The sequence below is a fragment of the Plectropomus leopardus genome, chromosome 17, assembly GCF_008729295.1.
Source record: "Plectropomus leopardus isolate mb chromosome 17, YSFRI_Pleo_2.0, whole genome shotgun sequence".
Classification (NCBI taxonomy): Eukaryota; Metazoa; Chordata; class Actinopteri; order Perciformes; family Serranidae; genus Plectropomus; species Plectropomus leopardus.
In genome coordinates, this window is record NC_056479.1 from 15,156,587 (window position 1) to 15,172,830 (window position 16,244).

The window sequence follows — 16,244 nt, forward strand, 5'->3', positions numbered from 1 at the left end:
TATACCGATTTACGCAGAGATTTTTTGAATGGTGCATTCACAAACAAGTGTGGAACTTAACTTCGGGGATTCAGTGTGTGTGTGTGTGTGTGTGTGTGTGTGTGTGTGTGTGTGAGAGAGAGAGAGAGACTGTGTGTGTATGTGGCTGCGTGTAAGCCAGATGGCCTGCGGCCTAGCTAGAGCTGTGGCTGGCTCTGAGCTGAGCTGAGATGAGATGAGCAGAGGATAAGCTTGGACTGGCCATGGGCTACGATTGTCCTTCACTCTGCAGGAATCCATTCAGGTTTCAGGGTCTCTTCAGCCAACGCACACACAGATGCACACACGTGGCCATTTAGTCGTGCCTGTCATACTCTTAATAGCTGGATGACAAAGTGTCTTTCTCAGCAGCAGCCATATGTATAGGTGGATCTAATCCCTCACTGTGGGACTATGACTCATCTCCCGTGGTATATAAAACTCTGTTAATATCTGTCATCCACAACAAATGGTTACCAATTGTCACACACACTGATAATGATATGAGCCAATTTGATAATTACACGAGCTGATATGTATGGAGGTGGCAGTGTGCAAGAGGCAGGGCTCTCTCTCACACATGCAGCAGACAGGGGCCTGGTGTCACTCCAGGGCAGCTGGTGTGAGTGGCCGAACGGTTGGCTTCATAATAGAAGCTCCATATAAATTAAGAGCAAGAGAGAGAACTGATTGGATTTGACTCATTATCCTCACACAGTAATTAAAGCCTGAGGGTGGATGGATGCTTGGACCCTCAGACAAGAACATCATTTTGCAGAAGCTAAGCCAGTCTTTGCAAACACTCCATCTTTTTCCACCATTACGGGTCACTCTTGCACACACATAAAGAAATGTTTGCCAACATCATTTGGAGATGAAAGGACATGACCTGCAACCACTAGCTGTGACCAGCACTTGAGAAAAGTGGAAGGAAAATGTGGTTTGTTGTGTCCAAAACCACTCTGTAAAAGTACATTCAGAATTCTGAATAGTCCACAGTATGAATAGACATTGAAACATGTCCAAAAAAATGTTCCATCCTCAGCAGCGTGCTTTCAAGCATAAAAGCACTTTGATTTCAATGTCTCTGACAATTTGACCCTGGACTGGTTTATCACAGATGCTGTATAGTGTGTTATCTCAGAAATAATTGAGTGAGAAGGTCTGGCCTTGCAGGTAGCCAGAGACTGCGATAGCGACTTTGCAATTGAGTCACAATAAGAGATTATACTTGTGGAGCTCTGCGGCCCTAAGGCTGACTTGTTAGCTGGATGGCTGACTGTCTTTCGGGGGCCGAAATGTGATCAGCCCCTTTTAGCCCCTCTGTCTGTTCCAGCAGTCATCTCCTAATGCTACTCATTAGCATAGCGCTGAAGCATAGTGCCAGAGAACATTCTCGCCAAGTGGTAGTTGAGACGCTGGGCATGCTTCTGATGAGGTGAGGATTCTTGTTATATCGCCGTCCTTAAAATGAACTTTAAGTGGCATTAAGGCTAATAGGTGAGTATCCTCTTTTTGCCCAGGGTGGAATATTAAGAGTATACTGCATACATCTACATATGCCCTCCAATTCAGCCAAAAAGAGCCACCTCCCCTGTGAGCTTCAGGTTAGCTCCTTTAGTAAACCTGGCGAAGAAGAACAAGTAATTTTACAGTCATTGGACAGAACTGAGAGGTCTCAGTGATGGGAATCCCTCTCTAGCAAGGAATAATCCTGCCCAATTTCTCCAGTACTTTATCAGCTTAGCGCTGTATCTTAGCGACTCATTTAGCACTGCGAGTTAGCGTAATGACTCGCTGGAGCATGGCCTGTCAGCGCAGACAAGCTGAGGGGATGCGGCCAGAACTGTCACATCCAGGCAGCCTTCAAGCTGAGGAGTTGTGACAAAGTGACATCCTGAGACAAACCTAAAGGCCTAACATGAGGGTGCAGGGGGTGGGTGGGTGGGCTGTGTGTGCTTGTGGGACAGTGTGTGTGTGTGTTTGTGTGTGTGTGTGTGTGGAGACGGGTAATGCTGGCCTCAAAGCTAGGATCCTATCTCATCTCCTCTGACTCCTTCGCCCATCTCTTCTCAGGAGATGAGATGAGGAATGACTGTATGGGGAGTCACCAGCCATGCTATAAGGTCAGAACACAAAGCAGCGCCAAAATGACACACATCCACTGTGATGGAGCTGAGTCGAGGTAACAGTCAGGGAGGGAGGAATGGAACGGCAGAGCAAATTAGACACAGTAACAATGGAAAAAGATAGAAACCTTCAAACTAGATGCTGGCAAAAGATGAACATGACGACCGTTCTTTGTAGAGGCACAAGGTCGCCGACATAAAAGGAGCGAGGCAGACAGAATTGTGGGAGAGAGGACCTCCTATTGTTCTGATCCACTCAGCACAGGCAGCCTCTCTCCTCCTCAGCAGCCCAGTCCTCTGACTGAACCGAATTACAGCACAGCCCATAACATTACATCATTCATAAGAGAATTAAACGTGCCCCCGTTGGAAAAGGGATACACACACCCTCATGCAACTCATACTCATACATTTGCAATGACACACACAAATGCCAAAATTCTCCCGGGCAGACACACACACAAGCCCTAACCCTCATCCACCCTCAACCTCAAGAACTCTCACTGTGTGTTGACAAACTTTGCTGTGGGGGGAACTAGCAGGCATAGCAGAGAGATTAAGACAGGCGGTTAAAAAGCCACTGAGACACAGAGCAACACACATACACACAACTTGAGGAAGGAGGCGAGACGGGACGTGCTCATACTGTCAAACCACTTCATTGCTGGCCCTAGCGCCTAATTATGCAATAAAAGCGCCTCAGCGGGGGGAAACGGCATAGCCCAAAATAAAAATCAGCCTGCCTAAAAAGTAGAAGATTCACCCGGTGTAAAATATCCGCCATCTCCCCAGGGATGGGAGCTGTGCTACAGGCCCCAACACAACTCTATTCTGTTCTTTTGTTTCCAGCGCATATCACAAGAGGCAGGCCGGCAGACAGTGAGTCAGACCTAGATTCATACAAACATTGTGGTGGGGTAAAACTGCAGGTGATGCAGGGAAACAGCCACAGGGATGAGGGGAGAAAAGCAGAAGAAGGGAGAAGCAGAGAGAGGGAAGTTAAGAAGGTGGTGAGAGACTGAAGGGAATGAAAGTGATAAGAAAAAGAGTGAGAAATAAAGTGTGAGGAGGGGGGGGTATGTAGTGAGTACCATGCACGGCCTGCTTTCAGTGTGTATGTGTGTCTGTGTGTGCATTTAGAGAAGTCGCATCCAGAGAGCAGTTAGAAAAGATGAGTGTCAAAGCCCAGCTCTGAAGCTGCATTAGACACTTAATTAACCTCCTTATAAGCTAAGCCAAAGGCTTGGACATGTGGACAGTGTGTGTGTGTGTTTTTACTGTGCTTGATTATAGGCAGATCGATCTGTATGCAGGTAGCTAAAGTGTGTAGCCTTTTGGGTCCTCCTGCAGTTTTTATTTTTAAATGAAAAATTAATTTAGCTGTAAAATCCCGCTGCAACCTTCGAGGCTGAAAAATAAAGCCAACACAAAATTTGCCAAAAAGAGCAGGTTTTTTTGAATGACCACTTGAGGCTTGCCCCAGAAGCAGGTCAGTTCCCACATACATTCATGTTCAAATACTAAACTTTACAGCTGAAATATACTTGTATACAGGCAAATACAAAAAACAAATTACAAAAAAACAGCTTTCATCTCTATAGCCAATTTCCCTATTAATGACAATTGCACCTTGTTAAAGCTTACAGTTACACATAATTAATGGCGGGGCTGCTTTGAGTGACAGGCTGTCTGCTGATTTTAGTCCTTTTTACACAGAGATCACATTATAGATCCACTTTGAAATCCCTTCTTTATGCCACCTTTGCATTTGAACATAGAACTAAACATGCTGATTCAGTGAGGGGTGACAGCATGATGTTTAACCAGGGGCAGGTCCAGACATTTTTTACTGGGGTGACTTATGCAGGAGTAGATTAAAGTATGAGCGCTGCTACGGGCACACGCAGCAGGATAATTTTAATTTACCATTTTGGCCTCAACTACCCATACTGACTTTGATTATCAACAATGCAGTCTCTTACGCTCCTGTTTATAGTTTAGCTTAAAAGATAAGTAGACCTACCGATCACAACACAACAGAGTGGCACTACAAAAATGTAAAATAAAGCCATACTTTATTAAAGTAATTGTTCCAACAGAAGTAAATTGTACAATAGCAAATGTAAAGTGCCAAAAAAAAAATTAAGTGCCAAAAATGAAAATAAATAAGCCTATGTGAATACATTTTTTTTTTACAGTTGTATCAATTTATTTTATGTAAAATAAGTCAAGCTAGACACTACCCTGGCACATTAAGATGGTGTTGCATCTACAGACCAAAATTCAGTTTATTTGTCAAACAGTTAAACTGACTGGCCAGATAGCCAGTCATAATGGGGTGGTCAATCAGATTTGTGCCACCCCAGGCCACTCCCAGTGCCACATACAACATACACATCTGCAGCCCATTTTAAAGCTATTACAATGGCATAACATGTCAATAACAATAATTCATCGTCTTTTTTAGGTGCTGGCTGATCTTGTCCTCTGCTCAGAGGGTAAGGAGCTCCCAGACATGCTAGCTGTTTTTTAAATCTCCCGCAGTGGGTCGCACACATAACACACCGTCAAAATGTCAGACCGACCACAGACCTTGATTCGGAGCTGTTACTACATCGGTTGCTGTTTCAAAATCCGTCCCCCTTTCAGCTATTGTACCTGGAACACTGAGGTGGTATAATGGTGTGATAATCCCGCCTTGAATGGGCTGTGTAAAAGGGGCTAGTGATCCACCCCTCGCTCCACCACAGTGCCAGCATCTTACCCAAATATGATCACTTTTGGCTCCAAAAAACATAGATAGGGACAGCTAAAATGCCAGAGTTGAGGCTTCAGAATATAAGTCTACAAACCAATGGGTGACACCATGGTAGCTGCGTCCATTTTTTTTACATTGTATGTGAAAAAAAATCCTGAATCCCTCTTATTCTTGTATGCCATCCTGTTTACCTGCAGTGCAATGAACACACACTGTATGTTTCCCCCACTCTTTGTGTTTTTTTCTATTTCGCTTCAGCACCATCCCTCGATCCCTCATCCAATTTCATCCACCCAGAAACTCTCTCATTTACCCTCCCCACCCGTCCTCTTCACCCTTCCCTCGTTCTCTCCATGTCTCCATTCCTCCCTCTTGTCCTGACCCTTCACCTCCCTTTTCCCCCCTCTTCCCTTCCCATCCTCTTCTCCTCCTTCACCCCCTCTTGCAGCTTTACCAGCCTCTCCACTCATCCATCTCCCTCCCTGCGTTTCTCTCTCTCCCCCTCCTCTACACTCTCTGCCCTTGGCTGCCAGCCGTAAGCTGCTGCTGGTAATTATCAATCTGCAGTCCACAAAACACACGAGAAGCAAATGCACACATTCTCCAGCACATGACATGCTTGACACACACACACACACACACACACACACACAGAGTCCTTCACGGCTACAAAGCCTCAAAGTTACGAGTTACGCAGCTAGGCCCTGAGAGAAAAGAGGCAGCTATCACACGACTGCACAAACAGAAACACAGTCCCCAATCCTTTATGTAGGAGCTTGTTTGCCGTACACAAATCAATGTACACAAACTAACATACCCCGACGCACACAACTACAAGCAAACGCAAACACACAAACAAAACGGGCACACACACACACGCACGCCAACACTGTGAACGAATGAATAAACAAAAAGGCACAGCCCCTGTATACAGGCGCAGACACATGAGAGCAGTGTGCGTCATCTTCAAAGAGAGGTTTGAAAGAACACACCGCCACTCCGCCCCGGCCTCTCCCTCCTTCTCCCGCCCGCCCCCGACTACCAATATATGTTCAAAGGCCATCCATTAACCTTTCACTCACACAGGCCTCTCTGTGATCTACTGCTCTCAGCCAAGGGCTTTGAAGAGCACAGCAACCCCCAGCACCGGGGAGGGAGCAGGGGAGGTAGCAAACGGGAGACGAGAGAAAGAGGCAAAGGAGAGTGAAAGGAAAGGGAAAGGAGGAGATGATACCAACAAGAGATGTGCCCTGTTAACAGATCGTAGGCAGAGGGTGAGGAAAGGTAAACAGAGCCGAGGGGGGGTGATACTCGAGGAGGGAGGCTGGATAGAGAGTGGGGTAAGGCGATGGGAGGGGAAGGAAGGCAAGTGACAGAGAAGGTGGAAAATGGAAGAGGGAAGAGGAAGACCAGCAAACAGAGGGGAATTTTGGGGGAGGATGTCATGATGCAGATAGAGAGAGTAATGGCTGAGGTGTTAGGAGAGAGAAAGCATGGAGACTGGATGAAAATGAGAGCCGAGCTTTAGGAATGAGAGAAGTGTGAAACACCGGCCGTTGGTTATAAGATGGGGAAGCAGGGAGAGCTTGAAAAAGCACAAAACAAGCAAAGAGAGAGAGATACAGAGAGAAAAAGGCTTTACAGCAGTTCTTTATTGCAAAATCCAGATGATACGCCGCAATATTCACAAGCCACCAGATTAGCAATTAGTGTCAGTGAAGCCCGTGGATTTCAGCTTTATGGCAGAGGAGGAACATGGTAAAACATATTCAAAGGCCATTTTCAGACAAAATGAGAGCATTTACTTGACTCTATAAACACATACACAACTAGCCGGTTCTGATGCGCTCGGTCTATAAAAAAAAATTATTAGAAACTTGAAAGAGCAAGTTGTCTGTATAGTTCTGAATTTAAACTACTGAAGTCTGGCATTAGGCTTAAACGGTATCTATTTTTTCATAGCTTCTTGGAGTTTTACTGGATTCCTGATTTCATGTTTCTTCCCTTCACGTAACTAAGACTTCCTGTTATTTTTATTTTCAGTGCCCATTTAACCAGATTTGAGCAGCCACATTGGTGCCTGAGCTGCGCTGCCCAGCTGCGACACATCTACTGAAACGGAGTCCCACGTGACTCGTGCGGTTTTTCAGCAAAAATAGATAGTGAAAATGGTCTTTTGATAATTATATTGACTTCATACAACCAGTTTCAGTGTCTTTATCTGGCTCGAAGTCATAACGAAATACGAACGTATCTGTTTTACTCAACCTTTCCCGTTTTCATTTCAAAATAAAATAAAATAAAAAAATAAAAGTAAAAAAAAAAAATAAAAATAAAAGCCCTCTGACAGCGTTTCTGTCAAAAGCATCCCTTCAGTTTTTGACACAAGGCATTTTGTTGTGAAAAAATGCAGGACCATGTTGTTGACAATGCAGTCGCTGCACGACTTCATAAGTGAGTGGAGTATCGGGTTCTAAGTTTGGGAAATACAGAAGTTAGAACAGCAGGCAAACAAATGCTGCTCCGATTGAAGTGTGGCCCGGGTGTAACCTTCAGGGCACGTGATAGGCACTGCATGCAATACATCCCCATTATAGCCTCTCCAATATGAAGTTAATAGAAAGATGAGGATCTGTATTTTTGACGTATGAAAATCATACCGTTGGGATTTCTAAATACCCTGGTATACCATAATACTGCAGTACTGCCCATGCCTATCTGGCCTAAGTATCTGTCTATGATTCTGTCTGTGACTAACAGTTTACTTATCTCAAAAGGAATTGTAGCAACATGGCTGTGCTGTTGAATTTGATGAGAAAATACTTCCAAGGTTACTTCCCCTTTGAATTCAATGTATGAGAATGAGAATGTAAGAAACCAAAGAATTGAGCCTTCAATTGGTGCAGCATGTAGGAGTAACGAGAACACTGTGAGCCTGCCAGGTTACTGAGTTCACATCATTGAGTACGTTTCCATGCACAAAATGTTGCAGTTTTTGACCTTATACTAAAACATACAAGATTCCTGCTAAATGATTTTATCTTTATTCTTTATTCGGATCCCCATTAGCTGCCATTAAGGTAGCAGCTACTCTTCCGAGGGTCAAAACACAACAACACAAACACCAAGCAAGACATATACACAAAGAAAAAGTCTCATTAAGAATGTGTTCAAGACAAGTGACTTAAAAATCACAACACATTACACTACATTAGTCATGTAACTTATAAAACACATATAGAAATCTCAGTTTTATAAATCACATACAAAATCTAAATAAGAAAATGTTCAAGACAAATAAACATCTATTGGAAAAACTAAAAAAAACAACCTATCAAACTGCAATCCATCTTTGTTGTTCGGTTCAGTTTACATTGCAGTTATTGTACTGCCTTACTGGGCGCTTAAATGACATGGCTAATGAAAATAAATATTCCATTAATATTCTTGTTTACATGCAGCCTTGCATATTCTCCATAAAGTTCCCTAACATGCTGTTCATCACATCAAAATATAGACAAGCTTATGCCATTTAGCTTTTTTTGCATCAAAAAAGAATTTCAAAAAGTTTTCTACTGGTGGCAGACTTGTTGAACTGTGTGCACACAGCCCTCCTCCTTCATTCCTTCAAACACGGTCTTTAAAAGGTTGGCATTACGATATTTGCGCATATCCAAAAATCTGCTGATACCAAGTCTGTCATGATGTATAAAAGTGGGTGTGTTTCCATGGGCTATTCTTTTGGGCATGCATCTCCTTTCAAACTGTAGGCTAGTTGGTTCATGTGCAACTTATACATGATAATAATGCACAAGGCTGGACATAAATTGAAAAGAGTTTGTGTGTTCAAACCCTAATTAAGATGCATTTCCTTAATGCGCTGTATACATGTAAAAAAAAAAAAGCTCCTAAAACCTGAATAATAGCACCATTATCACACATCTTGATCAGAAAATGATAAATTCATAACAAGGCCTAACTCAGAACAATCAAACAGAACATGACTTGTGTATGACCTGCATCAAATTAAGAATATTATCATATTCGGAATAACAGTGTAATATTAGAGTGCTGGAAAATGCCCAAGACTGTTTTTTTGACTGTAATTAGTTATTCTGGTGTCACCTGATTCTGATTAGCTCATACAATGCACCACTCGAGCACTTTCCCTGAAGTATGCTCAGTTTCTCAGCCCTGTCTGATTGCAACAAAAGTGTAGAGCACAGAGTTTACAAAACACACATTAAAGCAATATGCTGTTCAGCAAATTATACAACAACAAGGAGCCAAGTGCACATAGCAAAGGTTGGCGGCACCATCGCTTTATTGCCTCCTCCCGAGATATTATTGCTACGAGCCTGTCAGAGAATCAATTCTTATGAATTAGTGAGTAGGTTGCAGTTTTGAAATTATCATTTTAATAATATAGTATTGCTGTACAGAAAGTCTCTCTCTGTGTGCGAAAATTAAATATTGGATGTAGTCTCAGGTCAAGTATTTTTTAAGATCTTTACTCAGAATTTCAAATCTAGGGTTGAGCAACTTAAACCCAAAAGAACTGTCAGCTCAGTCATAAAAAAGCATCTGGCTTGCAAAGGCATAGTGAATTCTTCATGTGGCCCTCCATGAAAAATAACTACTTCCCCTGCATTATAGAAAGCAAAATACTGCATTGAGATCAGTCCCCGTTCAGACATTGTCACCATCCAAGGACAGTCGAGAGACTAAAGCACTTTGTTGAGAAGATGTGTAAAAACAGCTAGTCCCCCATCCTTAAATAATAACTACCGTTCAGGGGAAAAAGGCTCAGAAGAAAAAAGCTGGGGAGAGGAGGGGAAGACAGATAAAAATGTCTGCGTGTGCACTAAAGGACCAGGGGCCTTTCCACGCGACTGATCTGAGAGCAAAGGCTTAAATACAGGGGAGATGAGAACAGATTCCACCAGTCAGCTGGCGCTGGTGTCCTGATATGAGTGGAACACACATACTGACACAAACGCTCTCACACACACACACCCTTCTGACATGTGAGCACCATCATCCACAAAAACCCACAAAGCCTCTTGAACTTACACATTATTATGCACTCATGGACATACTGTACAGACAGATATACAAGGGCTGTAACGGTCCATGTAATTGTGCTGAAACATCATGGTTTGGTCCATGAAGCAGCATGCAAAATTTGTGGTATGTAGATTGATGCACGTAATGTGGAACCAAGATCACAAGCACGACCTCTGCCCAGAAACTTTTAGCTGTACAACATTGGCAGCAAGTTCTGAGTTTAGCACAACAAACTGATTAGCATGCGAGCATAAGTCACAATAGTGCTGAGTGACTGGAAGGACCGCCTGCGAGGTGCCAATCAGTTACAACAGCAATGGAAAGAAAGTTGGGTTTAAAACAGTGTGTCAGTGTGCTAAAGCATTTTCAACTGCATCACCCAGATGTGCACCGGAGCCCAAATCCTTATCCTCTTCTGTGTGGCATATCTACCCTAACATATACAGTATGTATAGGCAAATCCACACACTTGATACACATTACAGACCCACAAGTAGCCTTTTTATGGTTTCCAGCACTGATGCTCATAGGGGTTATCATAGCCATCGACCGTACAGATCAGTATATACACACACATATATATATATATATGAAACGAAACCTACGCCCTTGTTGTCATATATATATATGCATAACCCTAAAAATCCCAAATAACCCATTAATTTAAACATTTATTAGTGATAGTTCTGTGACTCCTGCTCGATGTCATCCATCATCAGTCACCATCAGTCTAGCACAACTGAAATAAGGACAATTTGACCACTCGTGACAGGCTTACAGAGACGCTACAGTAAGATGTCCAAAAGTGACGCATCTGAAATTGTTTCAAAATTGACCAAGATGACCCCCAAAAAAATCAAGTGCCAGATAGGCCAGAGGAAACTGGTATACCACAAATCTACTACAAGCTTGGAAAATCACCTAAAAAACAGAAAGTAACAGCTGAGTCATGCTACAAAGTGTCTTTTTTTCTAGCTATTATGGCTAACATTACCGCAACATGCATATTATGAAAGTGGCTAATCCCCCCCATCCCCCAATCACTAATAGTTCTCAGTGAAGCTTCAATGCCTAAAAACTGGTAATCGGGACAGCCCTAAATACAAACACACACTCAGATGCACACACCGATGCTGGCGCTGTGCTAAATGAAAGCTCTGTGTCAGGGCTTCATCACGCACGGCGCAGCTGCCTGCAATGCCTGCCACATTAAGCAAGCCTAATGGGCTTTCAGAGCAACAACACTGCGTATGAAGGGTTGTACATTCTCGAGCATTCTGTGGAATCAGCGGGACATTACGTTTTTCAGGGTGTGCATGTCAGTCTGTCGGGGAGCCTGCCGGGCAGGGCGGGTGGAGGGCTTTTGTATATACCCCCAGGAACATGACTTTATTTTCCTAGGTTAGTATGAGTTTGCATTCATGGATGAAAATATTGTTTCTGTTTAACGCAGCCAGTGCATTTCAAAGAGAAATGTAGAATTGCACGGTGATTTAGCAAGATAATAGGGCAGGTGAGTGAGGATTGTGGGACAGAGCGGGGAAGGAAGTATGTGTACAGAGCTCATGCTGGTTAGGAACATTTGCATTAAAGAGCTGGTTTCAGAGGAGAATAAATGTGTGGGTGTTAGGGGTAAATATTAGAATGTGCAGCCAGGAGGAGAGTGAGGTTAAAGCGTGGCAGATTAGTCGGGACACAGAGGAGGAGCAGGGATACACATTAGACTGTGAAGCCATGTGTGATGATCCTGCAGGTTTCTAAATGAGCTCTGATTAGTCCAAGAGTTATTTCAGCAGCTCTCGTCACATCAAAACCCGGCCCTCTTCCTTTAAATTCACCCTCCCTTGCTCTCGTTTCTTACTCTCTTCTGCTCCCCTGGTTGAACTACAGTAGAATAAAGAGAAAACATGTCAGCCTGCCAAAATGTTGTGCACCAGCACCATGTGTCTACGTGCATGCCTGTGTGCCTGATCCCATTAGAAAAAGATTTTCCTAATTTCATCAAACCAAATGTTGCGCCACAGCTTCGAAGCTGAATACAGATAACAGTCAATTGATTATTAATGCATTATTAATACCCCCCAAGTGCCAGGTCACACAGATAGTGGGATTATTTTCATGCAAATGCACACACCCACACACAAACACAAAGCAACACAGCGCCGGAGGCCAAATGTGTCCGATGGAACAGAGCGTACGCTACTCAAATCCAATGTTACAAAAGCAGCCAAATTAAGATGGGAAAAAAACAGCACCTACTGAAATTAGAACTGCACCTGGCCAATCAGAGCTTACACAGAGGGAAAGCGAAAACCAATGCTGACACAGGCATATACAAACACATTTTAATTTTAACCTCCCTCCCTCGGTTTTCTTCGACTCCTCCTGCTCCATCAGGAGCCCCTCCCTGTAGCGACGATGTCTCTGCCCGACGCTCCTCCCCCTGCTCATCCTAGCTGTCCGTCACCCAGTGGCTTGTTGGCACAGAGCTGACTGAGAGCATACAGCAGATGGTGTGCTGCTGTCTGTGTGGCAGGCCACTAGCAGGACACCCAACAGCCCCTCCTCTCCCTTCTCGGCCCTCTGCCTCCCCCTGCAATCCCTGCTCCTTCCCTCCTACACACACACACACACACACACAGACACACACACCCTCGAGCATCACTTCAGTCCAACCAGGTCACCTGCTGCCAAGCTTACAACAACTAGCACACACACAAACACACACAAACTATCTTATGCTACATGGCACATTCGAGGAGGTCACACATATGGCATCGTTACATGCACGGATTCCCCCCGTTATATTCTCGTCACGGTCCAACTAACATCGAGACGACAAGAAATTTTATTGACATTCACACGTATGCTCTTCAGCTCGCTCAGAGTCTCTCTCCGTCTCCTGTAGAGACAGTTTGGTTAATCATGTGCAGCGTTTCTAGCCTGGTCAGCAAGTCAATACGCTTTCAACCTTCATCACGTAGCTAACGTATAAATATTACATCCTCATTTGCAATAACCTGGTCAGGGCAGTTACTGAACACGATGAACCCAACAGGAACTTAGTGCAGCATTACAAGCTGGCCCAGTGAAGCAATACAAAATTATCCATATTTTATACACTGCATAAATGAAAATACACTGTATAAATACTGAGCAGATGTGAGTTTAGTTATTTGTAATGTCATATGACAATAAAAACAGGTGTGGCATTGAATAAAGGCCAGAAAAGTGTTTTTGCAGAACACAATGATGTCACAGTGAAGCTGACCTTGACCTTTGGGATTTAAAATGTCACCACTTCATTATTTAATCCAATTAGATTTTTTTGAAAAAAAATTGACACAATTAGCACGAGTTATGGCCAAAAACATCTTTTTTGAAGTCACAGTGACCTTTGACCACCAAAATTAACGGGTTCATTGCTGAGTCCACATGGATGTTTGTGCCAAATTTGCTCCCGATAGCTGTTTCATCAGTGTGTATGAATGGATAAAAACTGAGCAGCAGGTGGCACCTTGTTCGGTAGCCTCGGCCACCAGTGTAGGAATGTTTGTGTAAATGGGTGAATGTGACTCATAGTGTGAAAGTGCTTTGACTGGGCGAGCAAGTAGAAAAGCACTAAACAAGTGCAGGTCCATTTGACATTCACAAGCATGGGACAGATGACAGACAAATGGACAGACCGAGCAATCGAGCGACCAACCAACTGCCAACCCAAAAACATGTCTCCGGCCACGGCTATCACCACTGTGAAGGCATAAAAAATACCACAAAATGTCAATATTTAAAACGCACCTGGTGAGGATGGAGCAACATTGCTGAAAGCCACAGCACAGCTGAAGATGATCCAGACTGCCAGAGCCATGTTGGAGGCTGACCAGGGGGGCAGGGTGAGGGGCGGGGCTAAAGCGTAGAGGTGGTCAGCAGGCACAGGTGAATGGTGCAGCACTTCCTCAGCTTACACCCTCCCTGAGGGTGATCCTGCAGAAAAATAGGAACAGAAATATCAGAGATAAGTGCGTCATAAACATTTGTATGTAACTGTATGTCCATACAGAGGATTATTCCACTGTTCTGTTTTTCATGCGTGCCCTTCTCAGTATGGCATTTGAATTGGACAGTGTTGACTAACTTATTCTGCATTTATCACTGGAATATGTGATAATAATTCGGCACAAAGCTGAGTGGCTCACGAGTGGTATGGCATACTAAATGGTATCAGAGCAGGCAAAGGGGAGGGGGAGAATAGGAGAGATGGAGATGAGAGGAGGAGAGGAGAGGAGAGGAGAGGAGAGGAGAGGAGAGGAGAGGAGAGGAGAGGCTCCCCCTGTGGTGGTCAGGTATAATGATCAGACAGGGAGATCTGAGGCCATTTTGTGCAGGATGGCATGGCAACAGCTGTTACCGCTACCAGCTCATCACTCTGCAGCGTCTGAACGCTTGATTAGATCAGACATGCTACATATGTTTTGGGGACGTTAACAGGGCTATATTCAACATGTGAAAAATACATGCCTTTTCCTCTGTGTGTATGCATTTGTGTTTGTGTGCCGACATGCAAACAGTGCCAGACAGTGAAAAGTGGTGACTCAGTCAGCAGTGCCGTAGGGCTCACACATCTCATTTGCCTAATGAAATAAATCATAATCTGGAACTTTAGCTCTGATTTTTTGACAGTAGAAACTGTTGTGCCCCTCCAGGGGTTGGAAGACAGAAAACAGTAGAGACGGTATTGTTAGAGCTAATACTCCTCCTGCTAAGCTTGCTGATGAAACAGACAGATTGGACTGCATCTGTCTATATCTGTGTGTGTTTGTGTGTGTATTTTTTTTCCTATATTTTGGAGGGGGGATGGTTAGAGGATTTCCTTTGATCTCTCCAACTCTCATTCCTCTTTATTTGATTGATCCTAGTAACTTATACTCTAGGAGGGTAGATTAAAATTGTAGTTGGTAAATTGTCTGAAAATAACTTTTCGCCATATGTGTACTGCATCTACGCGGCAGTATGAGACAGTATGAGACAATCTATAAAAAAAAAAAAAATCATCTTCCTTTGACTACTGCTTCTGATGGCATTCACTTGAAAGAAAACAACCAATCAGAGCAAAGGAGTCTCTAACACAGCTGTCAATCGCTGCTCATAGTTTGCGGTCAATTGAACAAACTAGGCAGCGCAGATCAAATCTGAATCAAGATTTTGTTGCTGCAGTGCCTATTTCTAATTTCAAATGTTTTCCAAAACATATTTTAGTGTTCTGTTTAGCTGTAAAATGAGAAAGTTTGTTACCTGGCTGCCATGTTGAAAAAAGTCAAGCCATAATCAAGCAGCACCCACTGACCGGAGCGGGAACTCTTACAAATGCCATTAGATGCAAATCAAGGAGTCAAAGAAACATTTGTCTCGTGTCAGGATATTAGTGAGTTTAGCATAAAAGAAAAACATCTATTTTCATAAAAAATATCTACTGTAGCTTAAGCATGCCGCCACTTACTCAAACACACACAGGTTTGGCTAGTATATAGTGCTGACTTGACTCTATTCATTTCTTAAGTCTGAGTCGTAACATTTTCAGCAAACCTACACAACAACCACTTCAGCTCAACTATTTTTGCAGCTCTGACTCAACAAATTTTTATTAGACTGACAAGTCTACAGGTCTTTTTAGAACCAAAATTAATCTAGTCAAAAGTCATCTAGATGTTGTCATTTCATAAAATATTTCTGTGATAAAAAGTAATAAAATGTGGGATTTAGCATTTATAGCAGAATATGTGAAAATCAAAATCTCACTCTGAAAATATTGAAGCAAAATTTTAAAGTAAATATTGGGGACAATAAGTGCTGAAAAAATGTTTTAAAAAACCTGATGAAGGTCTCTGTACCGAAACGTTCTTGTTTCCAATGAATTTCTTTTTTATTGCACATGTAGCAGACAGTGTGTGGGAGGTTTTTGTTCCAGGACAATAAGTGCTGAATATTCAAATCAAACACTAATCTTTATTTTAACCTTTAACTCAAAATAACAGTTAAGACACATATAATTATTTTTTAAAAAATAGCAAAAAAACTCCCTGCATTTTTGTAATCTCTTGATCCTCCCATGTTTGCTCAATAACATACACATATCAACATGCAGTCATGGCCAAGCTCTCGTCTCCTGGCAGCCAAGATGGCAGATCCTGAGAGACTGGGTGGCTTCACCCCCTCTCTTCATCATCACTGATTTGGCTTCCCCTCCACCTCTCCAGCCCCTCCTCTTTCTGACC

The 16,244-nt window shown here is 43.2% G+C and overlaps 1 protein-coding gene across 1 annotated transcript in view; it reads right to left on the bottom strand.

Moving 5' to 3' along the window:
* The window catches only part of adgrl1a (adhesion G protein-coupled receptor L1a), a 60,390-nt gene extending 46,538 nt beyond the window's left edge, over nucleotides 1-13,852 (bottom strand). The window contains exon 1 of the mRNA XM_042504789.1: nucleotides 13,771-13,852. Coding sequence (XP_042360723.1) covers nucleotides 13,771-13,840 — 70 coding nt within the window. The 5' untranslated portion in view covers nucleotides 13,841-13,852. The remainder of the gene's footprint in view (nucleotides 1-13,770) is intronic.
* Nucleotides 13,853-16,244: the final 2,392 nt, after the last annotated feature.